Source organism: Anabrus simplex, chromosome 8 (genome assembly GCF_040414725.1).
Source record: "Anabrus simplex isolate iqAnaSimp1 chromosome 8, ASM4041472v1, whole genome shotgun sequence".
NCBI lineage: Eukaryota > Metazoa > Arthropoda > Insecta > Orthoptera > Tettigoniidae > Anabrus > Anabrus simplex.
Genome location: NC_090272.1, coordinates 150,145,829 through 150,166,875, shown reverse-complemented (window position 1 = coordinate 150,166,875; position 21,047 = coordinate 150,145,829). Strand labels below are relative to the sequence as shown.

The window sequence follows — 21,047 nt, the reverse complement described above, 5'->3', positions numbered from 1 at the left end:
TTATACGTCCGCGGTGCTGAGATTAGGATATATCATCAAGGACATCTCGTCACGAGCTCATCATTTCGGTCACTATGTGGATTCGTGCGATACTGTCCTCCCATGCCCCTGATAGCGTCACAACCGAAAAGTCGAGAGGTGAAAAATCTGTTGACCATCTTCATTATGATCTTCATCTTCATGTGCCATGTCCTCGCAGAACGTTGGCGCAGTAGCTTGATCTGTTGTTTGTTCATAACTATTCTGAATAGAGTAATAAGCTTCGTTGACCGTAGACGCGTCTAAAACATGCACTTTCAGATGTGGGTTTTTGCTTGACATTCTAAACACTGTAGATTACAATACATGAAATGTTCCTTCCTCAGCTGCTGGAATTCCGTAGCTTTAATTTGAGAGCATTCATACATTCATTAATTCAATAATAATGGCTCCCTCCCCAGTTGGTTGTTATCGGTGACTGGGAGAGGACTCTTTTTATCATGCATGAATTAATTCGGTTCATTCATACAATCACTTTTCCATCCACATTGGAATGATCTCACCTTATTTGCTGGAGTTCCGTAGATGTAGGCTGAGGGCATTCATTGGTTCATCCATTCACCCAGTCATTCATCCAGTAATAAGGACTCTCTCTCCTGTACCGAGTGAGTTGACCGTGCGGTTAGGGGCGCGCAGCTGTGAGCTCGCATCCGAGGGATAGGGGTTCGAACCGTACTGTCGGCAGCCCTGGAGATGGTCTTCCGCGGTTTCCCATTTTCAAACCAGGCAAATGCTAGGGCTGTACCTTAATTAAGGTCACGGCCATTTCTTTCCAACTCCTAGGCCTTTCCTATCCCACCATCGCCATAAGACCTATGAGTGTCGGTGCGACGTAAAAACAAATTCTAAAAAGAAATCTTTCCCCAGTTGGTGGTTATCCGTGACTGAGAGGAAGACTTTTAAATTCAGCTCATTCATTCATCCACACTGGTGTGTTCTCAACTTGTCTACTAGGGCTCCGTATATGTAGACTGAGAGCATTCAATCATCCAATCACTCATTTAATTATAAATGCTCCCTCACCAGTTAGTGGCTATCTGTGAATGGGATAGAGGAGTGTTTATACATTCATGCATGCATTAATTAATACAATCGAAGTATGCAATTCGTCCAGGCATGCAGTCAATCATCCTTTCATTCACTTCTTTTTTTTGCTAGGGGCTTTACGTCGCACCGACACAGATAGGTCTTATGGCGACGATGGGATAGGAAAGGCCTAGGAGTTGGAAGGAAGCGGCCGTGGCCTTAATTAAGATACAGCCCCAGCATTTGTCTGGTGTGAAAATGGGAAACCACGGAAAACCATCTTCAGGGCTGCCGATAGTGGGATTCGAACCTACTATCTCCCGGATGCAAGCTCACAGCCGCGCGCCTCTACGCGCACGGCCAACTCGCCCGGTCTTTCATTCACTCGTACAGACATTAAGTTAATTCACAATGTCTATTTTAAGCTACGGAGAAATTTGTTCGGACTCGTAAAAAAACAAATACTTGCACTAATTAATAAAAAGGGTAAGATACATGTAGTCCTAGACTATAGAACACTGTTGATGTCTAGGACAAAAATAAACAAATTATTTTAAAAGTACAATTTAGAGACTGGCCGTCAATAGTGATTAGGTGTAATTTTAATTGTTAAGGTAGTAGTACATAAATTAATGGTTAACAAGAAAAGCATGCATGTATCAAAAGTAACTGGGATTGCAATAAATGATTAGGTATACCCTCTCCTCAGTTCCAGGGGACCCGAAACTAGGGATGGGAGTATTCTATTCTACTTAGCACTGTTGGTGTTGTTTTGAATCACCCTATATTTGTTGCTGAAAGCTTTTCGGCCATTGCTATCCTCCTGATGTCATTGGCCCATCTATTTTGAGTGATCGTGCTTCTCAAATTACGCAATTTCTTCACCTCTTCTAACTCTTGAGGTTATCATCACTTCTTCTTCTTGAGGCGCCTTCTTCTAGCGGAGGTTGACGGTCCACATAGCCGGCTCCGGACGTGATGTTGCAGCATGGAAAGCATCTTCTGAAGTGCAGTTGTGCCATCTTCGGATGTCCTTCAGCCATGAATTCCTCCTCCTGCCAACAGACCTTTTCCCCTGTATTTTACCTTCAATGATGAGTTGTAATAGCTGGTACTTCTCGCCTCTCATGATATGCCTTAGATATTGGGGTTTTCATTTTTTTACAAGTAGTTCTTTTTATTTCTTCATTCGATGAAGGACTTCGTCATTTGAAATTTTCTGCACCCAAGGTATTCGGAGTAGGCTGCGATATAGATACATTTCAAAAGCATCAATTCTTTTTTCTAGATTTTGGTCAAGGGTCCAACTTTCACATCCAAAGAGAAAAATGGAGAATACATAGCACCGAATCATTCGCATTCTTAATTGCACATTCAGATCCTATTTTGTAAATAGCTGTTTCATGATAAAAAATTGTTTCCTGGCCTGTCCTATTCTAGATTTTATCTTTCTCTTGGAATCACATTTCTCATCTAGCACCGTACCCAAGTATTTGAAGGAGGATACTTGTTCAATCTTACTACCTTTTATTGACAGGTTTGCTTGAATTTTTCTTTTAGAGAAGACTACAACTTTGGTCTTGGAAGCGTTGACAAAGAGGCCAAACTCTTCACTGCGCTGGACTAATTTTGTCTATCATGCGTTGGAGCACAGATAATTCATTTGCTATGACAACAGTATCATCTGCGTACCTGATATTGTTAATTACCTGTCCATTTATAACTATCCCGCTGTTTTCCTCCAACACCTCCCTAAATATTGCCTCAGAATAAATGTTGAATAAGAGAGGTGACAGCGCACAACCCTGACGAACTACCTTTCCTGATTGTAGTCGCTTCTGATGTTTTTTGGTCGATTTCGACATCTGCGGTTTGATTCCAGTACAGTGCGCTGACAATGCGTAAATAGCATTGGTCAATACCAGTCGATCTTAATATCTCTACCATCTTTCATGTTTCACACAGTGGAAGGCTTTTTTGTAGTCAATGAAACAAGTATATACATCGACATTCATGTCCCTGCACCTCTGTGCTAGTACATTTAAGGAGAAGAGTGCTTCACGTGTGCCGACCCCATTTCGGAAGCCAAATTGGGTCTGATCAATATGAGATTCACATTTCTTGTAAATCCAGGTGTGTATGATTCGTAGAACTATTTTGAGGACATGGGACATCAAACTAATCATACGGCAATAATCACACTATAATAACAAAAATAATGTGTTTGGTTTTAAGTCCCACTGACGACTTTTACGGTTTCCGGAGACGCCGAGATGCCGGAATTTTGTCCCGTGGGAGATATTTTAAGCGCCACTAAATCTACCGATGCGAGTCTGACGTATTTGAGCACCTTCAAATACCATCGGACTGAGCTAGGATCGAATCTGCCAACTTGGGCTCAGAAAGCCAGCGCCTTAACCGTCTGACCCACTCAGTCCGGCTATCGTCATTACATGATAGCTCATTCCATGTTAAGAAAACAGTATTGCTCTTATGACAACAGGGTTGCCATATCGAACGGCTCTGCTCATCACCATGGCGGGAAAACGGCGGCACATGAATTTGTGAAATTCAGTGTTTAAGTTCAAGACAAAAAGCGGAAGAAACTAACGAATTGTTTTTATGAACTAAAGGGGATGGGGAGGGGGAGTTCATAAGGGCTATTTTTGGTTTGTACAGAATCCGAGATAAACTACAGCACATAAAAAAGCTCAGCATTGAAGTGTAAGGCGAATTGGGGGAGAAAATAGATCAATAATAATTTTTATGGGCTCGAGCGGTGAGGGATGCATTTAATTGTATTTAATACATTTCTCCAGGCAATAAAGGCTAGAAAACAGATGCAACAAATAAATACTGTAGATGACTCTACAAAAGATCACAGTATTAATGTTAAAGAGAGAAATCACACACATACTGTAGACTTATCGCATAACTCTCACTCAACACAAGACAATTGCGCATTTATTTAAAGACTAAAAAAACACACACGCAATAAATAACTACTGTAGATGACTTCATAACAGAAGTGAGCTGCCAGCGGTTCACAGAGTGAGGGACTACACGATGCTTGTGATAGAGCAACACAGAAGAAGGAAAATGAAGGAAAGCAACGAAGTGAGGCTGTTACCGCCATTGTGCTTTCCCCTACAAATGTATTTATGAAGAAGAGGAGGCCAGGGGTGAACTAAACCAGGTGGTGGCGAAATTTAGTAAGATCATGATGGACCACCCGAACTGTACAGCCAATGCCGGTGCCAGATTAGTCTGTAAAGAATCGATAAAGGTTGAAATAGCTAAGAGGGTGTTAAAGTATTGGATTAGATTGGAGGAAGGGAAGGGTGGGCATTAGTACAAGAAACGTTTAGTTTTCAGAAAGGTATGACGAATGAAGGTTACTGGGTCAATAAGTGCAAAAAATGGTTACAAAGGATTGGATTGGGGGTATATGGAGAGGTCTGGGGGGGGGGTGTGTTAGGAATAAATGGGTATGGGAAAGAATAAAGGGAAGACTACTAGATATTTAAAGACAGAGCTTAATAGCGGAATGTAGGGAGAGAGAGAGTCTCTTTATCAGTGTTAAATAAATTGGAAGTAATAAATCCGAAAACGGAGTTTGAGGGTAGAAGGGATAAGAGAGGTTTGTATTGGTGGATATTGGGTGTTCCGAGGAACAGGGGATGGGTAGGTAGGGAGAATAGTGACAGATGTGTGTTATGTGGAGAGAAGTGGGGGGACCTGCATATTTTTTATCAATGCCGAGCTTTGGAGGAGATAACGATCAACCTACGAAGTAAGAAGGAGCTAGATATGGTAGGGGAAAGCTATAAGATGACATTTTGGTTATGTAGAGAGTGGGAGAAAGGAACGAATTTAGCGAAATTCTTAAATGTGGCCAGAGCTAGATTTATAAAGAAATTGAGGGAGTAACAGGGGTTGTGTAGATAATGTGGTTCTTGCCGAGGGAGGAAGGCATTCTGCTTAGAGGAATGGATATCCGCCCTGAGCAGATGCGGGGAGAGCACCTTGCCCTGTGGGAAGGTGATCCGCCTGGGGCAAGTTGTTGGGAAGTAGATAGAGAAGTAATAGGATGGGAGGAGGTGATAGATTAATGAATTGAGGAATATGAGAGTAGATGTGTTTATGAGAAGAGTTGTTAACGAGAGAAAGCCTGAGAAAATTAGGTAAGAGTTGAGAAAAGGGGAGGTTGAGTAGGCTTGAGGGTAGTGTAAATTTAAGAATCTGGTATATAGTTTAAGTTTATCGTGGATAGTTGAAATGAAGCTTAGGTGCAAAAGAAATAGTGAGATGACTGAGTGAACTAATGGACTTGGAATGGAGGACTGTCTGTTTGTGTGTAAATGAAGAGTGGAAAATAAATGGATTGTTTAAGTGTATTTGTGTGAGGAGGGAGTATGTAATAGAATTGAGATAGATTAGGTGGGACTGTAGTTAAGGAGAAAATGTTGGCAGTATGGAAATTATGGAAGTAGGCCATATGAAAAAAGTTATTTGGTGTAGATGCCTTGATGAGGTTTGTAAAATGATGGATTCTTGATGTTTATGTACTAAGTCTAATAGGATGGAAGAACTAAAGAACTAGGATAAGTCTAACAGTTTTATGTAAGTGTGGTGCTGTAGATTGAGAAGACTGAGTGGACTAATGGACTTGGAATGGTAACTGTTTGTTTGTGTGTAACTGAGATGTGAAAAAAAGTTAAATTGTTTTACGTGCGATGATGAGGGATGTAAAATGATTGTTAGTTGATGTTTAAGTCTTAAGTTTAATAAGGTGAGATGTAGTGGGCGAGAAGAGTGCGAGAGAGGAGAAGGTGACGTATCAAGGGAAGAGGGAGGGGTTGGGACTTGACCCACCCCAAAGAAGTTAGGCTTGAGCATGTCTGCACGGGAAGAAAAAGGAGAGGGAAGATAGAGAGCTGACAATGATCAGAGTAGGTGTGACGTACATAGCGGAAGTGTGTGGCAGGCCATGTGTTGGGTCAGGTTTCCGCCAAGCTGGCTTGTCACACATGGTAGGGTAGGAATCCAGTGTCAGAAGGTGTAGGTGAGATATGAGATCAGTTCTCACGTGGCGAGGCTGGTGGCTGCGGTCAACGCGTTGGTGGGCATGTTTTCCATACCAGGGCTGACGCAGCGACCAGTCTACTAACACTTTTTTTTAGGTGGTAGGTAGGTGTAGGGGAATAGCGTAGTTTGTAGTGCGGTGCTTCCTGCAAGTATGCTGGTTATCCGCGTACGTATGGGAGGACACTGAGTAGATGTAGAGGTAGATAATTTAGTTAAGTAGTTTTAGGAGAGATGTAGTGCCTATTGTTTGTTTGTTCTGTGTTTTGCTCTGTCTTTATTACCTGTAAGCCGATGGTGTACACTAGGGTGGGTAATAAAGATATGTATGTATTTTGAAGAAGAAAATATTATGTAGTTATTTTAATACATAACGGTCAAAAATGCCTCATCCTTTTTATCTATCTTTCATAACACATTACAAAGTACAGTATAATATTACTTAATCACGAGGAATTATGGGTGTCTCAGAGTGGTTGTGTTCACTCCTTGTAGGTCTTCAAGATCAATACTGTTTTCTTAGCGTGGAATGAGCTATTAGTTTCTCCAATGGCCTCAGTCACAACAAGAAACTTTTCCTTTCTTTCTTAATCCATTTACACTCCAGGGTTGGTTTTTATCTCGGACTCGGTGAGGTTTTCCACCTCTACCGCCTCAAGGGCAGTGTCCTGGAGCATGAGACTTTGGCTAGGGGATACAACTGGAGAGGAGGACCAGTAACTCGCCCAGGTGGCCTCACCTGCTATGCTGAACAGGGGCCTTGCGGGGGGGATGGGAAGATCGGAAGGGACAGACAAGGAAGATGGAAGGAAGTGGCCGTGGCTTTAAGTTAGATAACATTTGCCTGGAGGAGAATTGGGAAATCACGGAAAACCACTTCGAGGGTGGATGAGGTTGGAATCGAACCCCCCTTCCTCTATTCAACCTCCCAAGTCTAAGTGGTCCTCGTTCCAGCACTCGTCCACTTTTCAAATTTCGTAGCAGAGTCGGGACTCGAACCCGGGCCTCCGGGGGTGACAACTCATCACACTAACCACTACACTACAGAGGCGGAATTTTGGTGTTTGAAGTATTTAATTTATGTTTTATTTGGACAAGGCAGTCAGGGTTTCTAATGTTACCCAGCGAGTTGACCGTGCGGTTAGGGTCGCGTAACTTTAAGCTTGCATTCGGCACATGGTGGGTTCGAATATCACCCTCGGCAGTCCTGACGATGGTTTTGCTTGGTTTTCCCATTTTCACACCAAGCACATGCTGGGGTTGTACCATAATTAAGGCCACGGTCGCTACATTCACAATCCTAGCCCTTTCCCATACCTACGTCGCCGTAAACCTTCAGTGTGTTTGTGCGACGTTAAACAACTAGCAATAAATAAATAAATAAATAAATAAATAAATAAATAAATAAATAAATAAATAAATAAATAAATAAATAAATAAATAAATAAATAAATAAATAAATAAATAAATAAATAAATAAATAAATAAATAAATAAATAAATAAATAAATAAATAAATTCTAATGTTCATTTCCTCCGTGTCTGTCATGATTACTAAATCATTAGTAAATCGTATCAAGTATTTATATTTCATACTCACTTTTACATCTTTCTAGAAGTGTTTTGCTAAATACTAGCCTACATAAGTTCGTGTGTGCCACACAAGTTCAAGAAACATAAGTACATTCTGATAAATAAATATGTACTTTAAGGAAACATCGGGTCTCTGTGTGTTCCGAGCCAAATTGGGGAACAAATATTTATTTTATATTTTTTCGTGAAGAAGCTATTTGTTCTAAAAATTCACTTCTCTACTATTGAATCCGCTGATACGTTCCAGTCTCCAGGAGAATATCTAACGTTATTACCACAAATCGAAACTATTAGCCTGTAACTCAACTGGTAACTTTAACAGTTTAAATTGGAACATTTGACTGCCCTTTGATACCTCACAATGGGTGATCGAAATCATATGCACAAAATTATTGCAGGTGTGCAGCATGTCTACACTTAATAAATAGGGTATATTTCATATGCTAGAAAGAACGAAAATTTTAATGATATTATTGGATTTACGACCCACTAACTACTATTTTACTATTTTCGGAGACACCGATGTGCCGGAATTTAATCTCGCAGGAGTTCTTTTACGTGCCAGTAAGTCTACCAACACGAGGCTGACGTTTTTGAGCACCTTCAAGTACCACCGGACTGAGCCAGGATCGAACCTGCCATGTTGGGGTCAGAAGGCCAGCGCCTCAACCATCTGAGCAACTCAGCCCGACGCGAAAGTTTTAAACATAGAACAGTATATTTTAAGAATATTTTACGATGAATGGTCAATTGCACAGGGTGATACCAATTATAGAATGGGTTGTGATCCTTTGCAGGAATAAGGAAATTCTATAACTTATACCAAAAATTTTACAAAAGGAAAATGTATAAAATAACACAGTATTACAAAACATAATGAGAAGTGTCTATCGGGCCTGTTACAGTAAAAGCTCCAAGTACACATCGCTGATCTCAATGCAAGCATACGCTCGTCTCATCAGGAACCGATGTACTCTTGTACAATGTAGTGTAGCACGTGGAATCATTCGCACGTTTATATAGTTCGCACATCAATAACTCCATGGAATTACCACTGTGGAACATATAGAGAACTACCTACGGAAACAAGGAATTACGGACGAGAATGCAGAGCACTCAGCTCTAGAGGACTCCTGTAGTCTTTTAAAGTTGGCATCCCAACGAAGGAACTGGAAAACACAAATTGCGGAAAATTCTGGCCAAAATTACGGAGATATCCCTTTCGGAAAAACAGGGACTTAAGAGTTCTCCTCCGGCACTAGTTTAATCGATAACTCAGACGATTTCATTAGCCGTATATTATGGAGTATCAATGAAAAAAGTGCCTTGAAACAAATGTCAACAAGTATTATGGATATCATAATACTAGAAGATATGGTTTTGAGAATACAAGGATATTACATTGAGTGGCCAAAAGTCACGGGAAGACACTGAATGTGATGTTAATAACGAGTTGCTCCTCCTCGAACCCTCAAAACGGCAGCAGTATGGCGAGGCATCGACTCTACAAGGTGTTGGAATCGTTCTGGAGGGATCTGGATCCATGCATCTAGCACTGCTGGCCATGATTGGTCTTGTGTAGCTGGTGAGGGTTTCATGTAGCATACATCAGCATCGACAACATCACATGAATGCTCGACTGGATTAAGATCAGGGGATCTGGAGGGCCAATGCATGATCGTAACTTCACCAGCGTGGTTCTCCAACCACCTGCGTGCCACCACAGAGCGGTGACATGGCGCATTGTCCTGTTGGAACATGGAATCTCCATCAGGGTACTCTAGGGCTAGAAAGGGATGCAGATGGTCTGAAGGAATGTCCATATAACTCGCACCTGTCAGTGCTTCCTGCAGACGGACAATGCGGCCCAATTGCGACCACGAGAACGCCGCCCAGACCAGAACTAAGCCACGTCCCGCCAGGACGCAGGATCCATAGCTTCATGGGACATACGCCACACTCTCACGCATCCATCAGCTCGATACAACTGGAACCGGGATTCTTCGGACCATACCACTCACCACCACTGTTTCTTGGTCCATTGCCGATGTTCGCGGGCCCATGCACGCCGTTGAGCTCTGTGTCGAGATGTCAGCAAAGGGACACGAGTTGGTCGTCGGCTCGTGAAGCGGTGCGGTGCAGTTGCCTGCTTACAGTCCTGGTAGAGATGGGTTCCTGACTCCCAACATTCAGCTGGACGGTGATCTGACTCAACCCGTTGAGCGCCCAGTCTGGTTCTGAGGAGGTGACGTGATGTCCGTTCGTTAAACACCTGCGGTCTCCCCTTGCAGCGGTTTACACGGGTGGTAACATTCTCTCTGCGATATTGAAGACCCACCCTTGACACTGTTGACCTCGGAAACACGAATTTTCGTGTAATCTCCGCATTGCTATGACCCATGCGCCGTGCGCTGATGGCCATCCCACGTTCAAAGTCGGTTAACTCGCGACTTGTTCCCATCTTCACGATACTGGTGTCTGTGACAGACTGCTCAGCTACCCCGCAGCTAGCCGCAACATTCAGGGGTCATACACGGTACATTTTCTAATGGAACACGCCTTCCTGTGACTTTTGGCCACTCAGTGTATAGAGCTCGCAGTCTGGCATCTCAAGGGCTATTAGGATGTCGTAGCGGGGTGGGGGAGTGTATCGTGCTTTGCAATTCAAAAAATATCCCGAATATGGATTAGATCTAGAATCTCTCATCTGTCAAAAAGTCAAAACCACCACTGCAACATTGATAGACAGACGTACATACTTTCAGGCAGATACTCCAGCAGACGCCATAATAGGCGTCCTGAAAGAAGCAGTCAATACTGTGGACAAGAAAGAACGATCAATCACAGTAACCGTCACATAGACGTCCCAAAGCAGAAAACCAAGGTGGTCAGTGAATATTTGGAATTTGAAGACCTCATACTAGTAAATGTACCAAAAGAGTCCACTTATATCCACAACGTCCAGAACACTATAGAGCCATGTTTTGTAAATCTTGGAGTTACCGTAAAATCTAAAAAAATAAATAAATAGGAAACTCATCGATGACCCACATTAGAAAATGTTTAGCTGTTAAAATTAACGAAATAATCAAACATATTTAGAACAAAACTGTGCTGACACAGATACAATACAAGAGAACAGTCACTTTGGAAGCGCTGCAGGAAATTACTCCAACAACGGCAATAATTGACAATGATATACGAGGCAACCCAGGCAATAGAACATGCGTTAAAGTCAGGAATGCTGGAGGTCGAAGGAAAGGACAAGAAGAGTTAAACCTTGGTTAGATTGGGCATTCGAATTCATATTATTTCAGCATTCCAAGAAGCGAGATACTCGCACAACGAAATAGAATCTTCAATGTCTCCAAATTGCATACATTTTAATGCATTTAATTCATTTATTGAAGAGCAAAGTCCAAGTTTTTAGCACCACATCAGCCGTAGTTTTTATATGTTTATTGAAAATAATATTGTTGCGAACGACGAAACGACATATCGGCCGCACATAACAAAGTTTAATTCCATAGGCGCACAAATACAATTTTGAAACAAATCAAATGGAGGACCGGACTGCCCCAAACGAGCAGACACAAACACATCACTCACAAGGTGATTCAAACATTTATTACAGATGAATAAAACACTGCATATTTACATTATGTACAACAAATTCGGAGGTACACCAAAACACGTGTACTGTTGCCGGTCGCCATGTTCAGTGTCTGTGTATAAAACAAAAACGCAGCAGCACATTGCCAACTGTTACAAAATGAAATGCGGCAGACGAGTACCAACACAAGAGCCGCAACAAATATCAATTCAAATTTATCTTTATAATAAGTTATGGTGAGTTTATAGATCAGCTGGATTAGTTATAATTCTACAAATTCAATTCCTGACAAGTTTAATAAGAAATCGATCATTAATTCTCGACTGTAATTCGCCGGGTGTTGAATTTACGAAGGGAATATACTTCCGCTCCTCATCGATGATGGTCATCCATCAACAAATGTAACAAGGAGAGTTAACTTCAGTTCCAGTACTAATTGACCGATTTGTTGTCATGGCGTAATGAGCTAGTTGGTGGTCGCATTCTGGACAGAATTCACGTCAGTGGCAATGTGTAGTTTGTTGTCTGGTGTCTGTCCTGTCAATCATATTCAGAGTGCGTCGAGTAATGGTCGTATTGACAGAGGTAATATAGCCAATAATGACGGTAACTGACTTACAGTCTATTGACTCTTTTGAAACATTGAAACATAGGTATGCATAGAAATTTGTAGCTATATTCAGGCGTACCTTTTCTTTTCTCTCTCTCTCTCTTTTTATTTAATTCTTTTTTTAGAATTTGCTGTACGTCGTACCGACACAGATAGGTCTTATGGCGACGACGGGTTAGGAAAGGCCTGGGAGTGAGAAGGAAGCGACTGTGGCCTTGCCAGGTGTAAAAATGGAAAACCACGGATAAACATCTTCAGGGCTGCCGACGGTAGGATTCGAACCCACTGTCTCCCGAATTCATCCTCATAGCTGCGCAACCCTAACCGCACGGTAGAATGAGTGCTCCGTGCTTTAATGAACAGCCAGCGATACAAAGTTGTCATTTACAGCCCTTAGAACACACCGACGACATTTCTGTCTCCGAATACACAGGTGGGGTGCTAGGGAACCCCTGCAAGAAACACGATATTTTGACATATGGATGGTGGTCATCTGAAATTAGCAGCCGTTATGACGGATGGCCATGATCATTTGATTTTCGTAAAGGGAAAAGTGGTTTCATATTTTCTTTCAAATTTTTTTACAAGTTGCTTTACGTCGCATCGACACAGATAAGTTTTATGGCGACGATGGGACAGGAAAAGTCTAGGAGCGGGAAGGAAGCGACCGTGGCCTAAATTAAGGTACATCCCCAGCATTTGCCTGGTGTGAAAATGGGAAACCACGGAAAACCTTATACAGGGCTGCCAACTGAGGGATTCGAACCCACTATCTCCCAAATGCAAGCTGCCAGCTTCGTGCCTCAAATCACACGGACACTCTCTTGGTTCACGTATCTCTATTTCTCTTGGGCGAGCGGTAGGTCCCACTGCATAGAAAAAAACAATGTCCTATTCCTTCTTATTTTCTCTTCGTCTATCACTTTCCCACACCCCAGTGGATACGCGGGCGTAGTGTGCATCGCATAAGTAATGTGGCCCAGTTTTACGGCCGGATGTCTAGGCTTCTTCCTCAATTGATGAAGATGCTCCAGCATGAATTAGCTACTTCAGCTGAACTTAAGGTATATCCCAATATTTTAAAATATTAGGAATATTAATACTTACAATTAACAAGGGTAATGCGATTATAATGGATGTGTTTCATCCAGTCGGTAATATCTAAACAAGATTTGTATTTAGTATTTCTATGTACTGAACGAAATATTTAATATACAATATTAACCCTCTGTCCGCCTCTGTGGTGTAGTGGTTAGCGTGATTAGCTGCCACCCCCGGAGGTCCGGGTTCGATTCCCGGCTCTGCCACGAAATTTGAAAAGTGGTACGAGGGCTGGAACGGGGTCCACTCAGCCTCGGGAGGTCAACTGAGTAGAGGTGGGTTCGATTCCCACCTCAGCCATCCTGGAAGTGGTTTTCCGTGGTTTCCCACTTCTCCTCCAGGCAAATGCCGGGATGGTACCTAACTTAAGGCCACGGCCGCTTCCTTCCCCCTTCCTTGTCTATCCCTTCCAATCTTCCCCATCCCCCGCAAGGCCCCTGTTCAGCATAGCAGGTGAGGCCGCCTGGGCGAGGTACTGGTCGTTCTCCTCAGTTGTATCCCCCGACCAAGAGTCTGAAGCTCCAGGACACTGCCCTTGGGGCGGTAGAGGTGGGATCCCTCGCTGTGTCCGAGGGAAAAACCGAACCTGGAGGGTAAACGGATGATGATGATGATGATGATTAACCCTCTACTGCATACTGTTGCCATTAGGCAACTAATAACTTTTCACCTGTATACATGGAAAAATATTATAGACAGAGGTGGTTTTACGGCACACCTTCAACTGTACAATCAATTAAACATATATCCCAGTGATGCTTTTTTTTATTTTTTTTTACGTAACATAAGACAAAACAGCCCTAAAACCAAAGGTACTCCTTCCACCCCGTCAACATCCACGCGTACCAACCACCGTTTATTTTACGTGGGCCCTCCCCATAATATTACCACAGGCTTCAGGAGTACCTCTGGCTCAACCCTCTAAGACATTACTGACCTACGGTCGTGCAAGTTGCACCGCAGTACGTACCCATGGCCAGTAGGTAGTAATGTTTGGTATTTGAAAGTTAAAAGCTTAGCATAAAATCGTGAAAAACCGTATATATATTCCACTATGGCAGTCCACATCACATACGAGTGTTAAGCTATTAGCCCCAGTTAAGAACTGCTAGTACATTTAAAACACTGGACGTATGTTGAACATTAAAGCTTGAAATTTTCTTCACCAAACGAAAACGAAAAATAATTCATGCAGTGGAGGGTTAATAAAACGATACAAACTTAGGTATGTTATGTAATGTTATTTAATTGAATTTATTGCATACCAATGTGATAATGTTGTTTCTGCAAATCACCTTCGATAATTTGCAGACAGTTGCCTATCAGGTGCGATAATCTTATTTCGATAATATTTCGATGATAGTCGACTGTGAAAGGTTGAAACTGACTCGAACTCTAAACTGGTTCGGTTAATATTCAACGCATGGCAGATTTGGTAAATGGTCAAAATAAATATTTCAACTCATGTGCATTAAAACAGAAACCCATTCCAACGAGCTGGGTAGCTGCAGTCGCTTAAGTGCGGCCAGTACCCAGTATTCGGGAGATAATGGGTTCGAAACCCCACTGAAGGCAGCGCTGAAGACGGTTTTCCATGGTTTTCCCATTTTCGCACCAGTCAAATGCTGGGGCTGCAGCTTAAAGCCATGGCCGCTTCCTTCCCACCCCTAGCCTTTTCCTTCCCCATCGTCGCCATAAAACGTATCTGTGTCGGTGCGACGTAAAGCAACTTGTTAAAAAAATGAAACCACTTTTCCCTTTACGAGAATCAAATGATCATAAATTGTCTCTCAGACATGGCCGTCCATCAAAAGGGCTCCTAATTTCAGATGACCACCATCCATGACACATTAATGCCAAAATATCGTGTTTCTTTCGAGGGTTCCCTAGCACCCCACCTGTGTATTCGGAGACAGAAATGTCGTCTGTGTGTTCCAAGGGTTGTAAATGGCAACTTTGTATCGCTGGCTGCTTATTAAAGCACGGGGCACTCACTCCACCGCGCGGTTAGAGTTGCGCAGCTATGAGCTTGAATTCGTGAGACAGTGGGTTCGAATCTCACCGTCGGCAACCCTGAAAATGTTTTTCCCTGCGTTTCCATTTTTACACCAGGCAAATTCTAGTGCTGTGCCTTAATTAAGGCCAAGGTCGGTCCCTTCCCAATCCTAGCACTTTCCCATCCCTCCATCACCGAAAACCTTCCTTGTGTTAGTGCCACATTAAACAAGTAGTAAAACATAAAATAAACTACGTGTCCCTTATTGTTATTCACTTAGGTGAAAACGAATTATCACTATCTTCGACTATTCGGAAGACATTTGAGGTGAGTAACTTCAGTGTGCCACACGCTGTATAACAGAAAGAGAAAAATAAATCACTATAATGTGGTCAACAAAGTCAGAAACATGTAACGACTGAAAGATAAAAATACACAGAGAGAGAGAGAGAGAGAGAGGGAGATAGAGAATAACGATCGTCACTCTTCGTGTAGCAAGGTCATATCTGACATGGTATTTATCACGTGTGACACGGAGTGCTCTGATTACATCTTGTTTCCCCAGATGAGGCGCGGTTTTCTGGAAGTTCTACCAGTAAGAAGAGTTCTCATATTATCTCGAGCTGCCGGCTAATTACTGTGTTTCTCTTATAATTAAGTCCGCCCGCACTGGAGGGACTCTCAACCTAGCAAACTTCTTCAAACTCTTGTCCGTCCAACTTCCAGCACGTAAAAATTAATCTTCTCAGGTATGTTTCCTGCATTAATTAAAATAAGGTTTATCAACACTCTCTATTGCATAGGATGTACGATAAATCCCCTCCAATAGCCACAGATCATGATAAAATGGGTCGGGCTGAGTGGCTCAGATGTTTGAGACGCTGGCCTTCTGACTCCGACCTGGCAGGTTCGACCCTGGCTTATTCCGGTAATATTCGAAGGTTCTCAAATACGTCAGCCTCATGTCGGTAGATTTACTGGCACGCAAAAGAACTCCTGCGGGGCACAATTACGGCACCTCGGCGTCTCCGAAAGCCGTGAACGTAGTTAGTGGGACGTCAAAATCAATAACATTAGATTATTGATTAAAATGGTGTTGAATTTCCCTACGGAAGAATCACATGATCATGAATATGTCTAATATGTTAATGGCCATCCATTAACGGTTGGTTGTCCGGTTCCATGGCTAAATGGTTAGCGTGCTGGCCTTTGGTCACAGGGGTCCCGGGTTCGATTACCGACAGGGTCTGGAATTTTAACCATCATTGGTTAATTTCGCTGGCACGGGGCTGGGTGTATGTGTTGTCTTCATCAACATTTCATCCTCATCACGGCTCGCAGGTCTCCCACGGGAGTCAAATCAAAAGACCTGCATCTGGCGAGCCGAACATGTCCTCGGACACTCCCAGCACTAAAAGCCATACGCCGTTTCATTTCACGGTTGGTTATTTCAGATGATCAACAGCCATAACAGGATGCTCTGGATTTACGTATTAGTTCTACAGTGTGTAGGCCTACTGTAAGAGGTAGACCATTCATCTGAATGTTAATACTACCACGGCTGACTTGATGCAGCTTAGATCTAGTTAGCCGTAGTACTGAAAATTCAAATCCACAGACTGTTTCCTGTCATTCGACCGGGCCAGGAATGGAATGAATGAAGCCCCATCTAGCGGCGAGGATAGGAATTGTGCCGCCTGCTAAAACCTGTCGCACTCTTCTGGGGGAATGATGAATGACGAACCTCAGATGTAATGTTTCCTAGTGATTTAACGTCCCACTAATCCAGGTACATTTTCGGTAACGGTGGGATCGGAATGGAAGGAAGGAAGGAAGGAAGGAAGGAAGGAAGGAAGGAAGGAAGGAAGGAAGGAAGGAAGGAAGGAAGGTAGGAAGTGGCGGGTTTAATTAAGGTACATCCCCAATATTTGCCTGGTGGTGCGAAAATAGAAATAAAACAGAGCTTCCGATGGTGGGGTTCGAACTAATCTTTTCACGAATACGAATTTATTCCTACGCTGCCCGTACCGCGCAGTCAACTTGTTCGGTAGTCTGAAGGATACAAGAGGGCCCTTCATCGCCGTACTTTCTACTCATAAGTGTCCCGTATGCCTTGATGATGAATGGGATGTCTAATAACTGATTTTTACAGGAGTATTACTACTTGCAGAATACGGAGAATACAACCGGACGACCGCTCACTCCCTAGCGCTACCCGTCAAATGACCCTCTTGCGTTAGTAAGCCTCGTTTTCGAATATTGATAGGTTGGTATTTGGTACAGGAGCACTACAGTTGCTGTCAAAATATCGACAGTGGCTGGTGTGTTCAGCAACGAAGAATACACTTTCTTTTTTTACAATTTGCTTTACGTCGCACCGACACAGGTGTGTCTTACGGTGACGATGGGATAGGAAAAGGATAGGAGTGGGAAGGAATCGACCGTAGCCTTAATTAGGGCACAACCCCAGCATTTGCTTGGTGTGGAAATGGAAAACCATGGAAAACCATCTCCAGGGCTACCGACAGTGGGGTTCGAACCCCGAATGCAAGTTCACAGCTGCTCGACCCTAACCGCACGGCCAACTCCCTCGGTGACGATTACCCACGATACACATAATTTTAATCTATCGAGAATCTGGTCGGAATGTAGCTGAAGCTCGCAGACGTTTGCGCAGGAGTTTCCAAACAGCTGCCTGCTTTCTGTACACGTAATTCGCCGAAAAGAGTCTCAATTAAGATTTAATGGGTCGTTCAAGACACATACAAGCAACTCTTTGGTACAGTGTAATGTCTGTATGTGTATAAATATTAATGGGTTATTACGCTTCACTTTCTGCATCTTTGGCGTATTTACAAATACACCCTGTTACAGAACGTGTGTAGTCAAATGACTGCTATTTGTTTCACATCCAAAATACAGCACATTGCAGCGCTCCTTTGTAAACCAGCGATTAGGCATCCCATTCATCACTAGTGCAGGCGCGACACTTATACGTAGAAAGTACGGGAATGGAGGGCCACCTGGTATATCCCACTGCTTGCAGTAGGCATTTCAAGGACTCAGACTATTGTGTCAGCACAAAGACAAATACTCCATCTGTGTTTGAGTATTTACTGAAGTACAAACCTACATGAGCAAATACAAGAAGACTATATGAAAGAAAGTCTACAAACGAAGGAAATAAAGCAAGAGAACTGAACATTATAAGGTTCCAACCACATCTTCGGTCAGTGAAGAGAATGACCTCCACTTATAATCAGTGAACCATCGTATAAAATCACAGGCACACAATGTTCTACTGAACTAAGTTGTAGGCTTAAGACTGAAAAGAAAAATGGGGACATGTAGCAAAAGAAACAACTAGCTCCGAAAGTTCTTCTTTTTCTTCTTCTGTGAATCTATAATGAGACAGGTATAAACTGGACATTCTCCATGATTTTCCGAACTGAGCATCTTATTTCATATGTTCACAGCTTCTACCTTGCTTGACATCTGTTCATATTCCAATCTTCTATTTCCTCTTCCTCTTCTTACATCTATTTTTTCCTTTATCACCCTCTATTGAAGACAATTTCTGTGTAGTATGTGATCCAACCAGGGCATCTTCCTCTTCCTTATTGTTTAAATCAGGTATCTCTTCTTTCCTACTCTTTTTGACAGCTCATCATTTATACCTTTAGCCTATCTGTCCATTACACTTTTTCCATCCTTCTCCACAACCATATTTGAAAACATTCCAAATATTTTCTTTCTTTCTTTCTTTCTTTCTTTCTTTCTTTCTTTCTTTCTTTCTTTCGTTCTTAATGTTCATGGTTAAGCTCCATACTCCACACAAAACACTTTGCGAACCGCTTTCGTAAACCAATAGGGGCCGAGCTGAGTGGCTCAAGGGGTTGAGGCACTAGCCTTCTGACCCCAACTTGGCAGGTTCGATCCTGGCTCAGTCGGGTGGTATTTGAAGGTGGTCAAATACGTCAGCCTCGTGTCGGTAGATTTATTGGCACGTAAAAGAACTCAGGCGGGACACAATTCCGGCACCTCGGCGTCTCCCAAACCTGAAAAAAGTAGTTAGTGGGACGTAAAGTAAATAAAATTATTATCAAACCAACAGACGCCAAAAGACCTCTCACACTTCTGAAAGCTTCTTTTCCCATACATATTCTGCTTCTTATTTCTTCTGTACAGCAGTTATCTGCAGAAAATATCATTATCAGAAAATGAGAGTCTTGCAGTGAATTTAATTCATTTTCAGGACAGGAGAGGGTTAAGGTATCCAAATACTTTGCTTGAGGGCTTTGACATAAATGTATTACGATTTTGTCGTCGAAGACGTACGCTATCCGTAAAGAAAACACTATGTACCAATCTCTACCCATTAATGTATCTGAAAAAATACTACTACTATTATAACAGGTTTTGAAGTGAACTAATGTGCAAGATTTGGCACAACGAAACATTTCTACTACTGTTGCAGCAGAAATTACTAAATCCTTTCTTCTTCTTGTCCTTTACCATATTACGTGGGGTCGGTATTTAGAATGGATTTAGCCAGGTTACACCAGCTCTATGCAGAGGTATATATTCACAATTGTCTGTTTCTGTGGTGGTTTGCAGTGTGATGTTTTGTGCGTAATTGTATTAAGACACGCTGAACCGAAAGGCAGTGCGATAACCATTCAGCCAATGTGCCGGTGAGAAATTACCAAATTCTGTTTGGATAATATTGCAAGAGCTATGTCAGTGAAATGCAAAAACATCGCAAGAAATACCGAAATTCTGTGAATAGAAGAGTGTTAATGTGACGTGATATTTAGGACGACTTTTGAATCGGAGACCCATTGGTTTATGGAGACATTTTTTACAGTATTTTTTAATATTTTTGCATATTCTAATGAATACTTTTTAAAAGAACTTTTAGAGCCTACATATACTATAGGGTTGACACTAGGCCATTTACTGTTGTAAATAAGTTCACAGCAAGACGTTTTAATGTTATACTGGGAAATTATATATCCAGGAAGCCTTAGAATGGTAGAGCACCCTCCAGGCCAGTGTCTGAAGAGTGCGATATTTTGATTTGTTGGAAAGTATATATACAATGCTGTGTTACATTCTCAAAAATTGCTTCTCTTCCTCCAAAACATACACGGATGACTTCCTGAAGAAACCAATGGACTGAACTTACCACAGGAAGAAGGGCAGCCAGCAGGCGAGGAAGACACTCATGATGATCCCTAGAGTGCGAGCTGCCTTACGTTCCCTCTTCATCTTGCTGGAGCCAATTTGCTCTGGCACTTGATCAGAGCACGGCATCGACACAGCCCCCGGCATTACGTCCCCATTCAGAGGTTGCTGTAAGGTGGTGAGACCCGCGCTGATACCGTTAATCTGCAGGTGCTTGTTGAGAAGTGCCGCCGCTACCTTGCTCCTGGAAGTATACAGGGAGTGTTAAACATTAGCTCTCAACCAAGTTGGCAGTGTTAGTAGTGTCATCAGCATGCGGTGAAATTAGTCTCTGGAGCATTTCCCAGAATGCAACCGAATCCATGCAATGTGCCAGCTATTAGCAGCAGTGTCAGCATTCTAACTACTACAAATTAGTGATAAGACATTTGATACATTTTACTAGTTCGATTAATTTGTTTCATGTCACTGACTCGATGCAGTGGTACACTACACGTTACATCAGAGTCGCCTTTCCCGTTATAACCGCGTTCTGCTACTGGCAGGTGGCAGCAACGAGATACGCATTTAATACACACCACTGCTTCCTTATCCAAGTCATCTAACTGGCCTACAAGATACCTTCTCCAGTCACATCTCTACATAAAATGTCGATGTTTCAAAACTTCTATCCACACAGTGATATCCATTTTGGATTATTATTTAACAATATTCCCAGTTTCTACAAACTGGCAGTTGTCTTATCTACCTTCAGAAATTCCTTTTCTTTAAATCAACATGCTACCTACTTTGGAATTA

The 21,047-nt window shown here is 42.4% G+C and overlaps 1 protein-coding gene across 1 annotated transcript in view; it reads right to left on the bottom strand.

Moving 5' to 3' along the window:
• Positions 1-20,374, bottom strand: part of LOC136879216 (octopamine receptor beta-1R) — a 30,778-nt gene extending 10,404 nt beyond the window's left edge. The window contains exon 1 of the mRNA XM_067153019.1: positions 20,251-20,374. Within this exon, the coding sequence (XP_067009120.1) occupies positions 20,251-20,333 (83 nt within the window). The 5' untranslated portion in view covers positions 20,334-20,374. The remainder of the gene's footprint in view (positions 1-20,250) is intronic.
• Between the last annotated feature and the right edge of the window lie 673 nt (positions 20,375-21,047).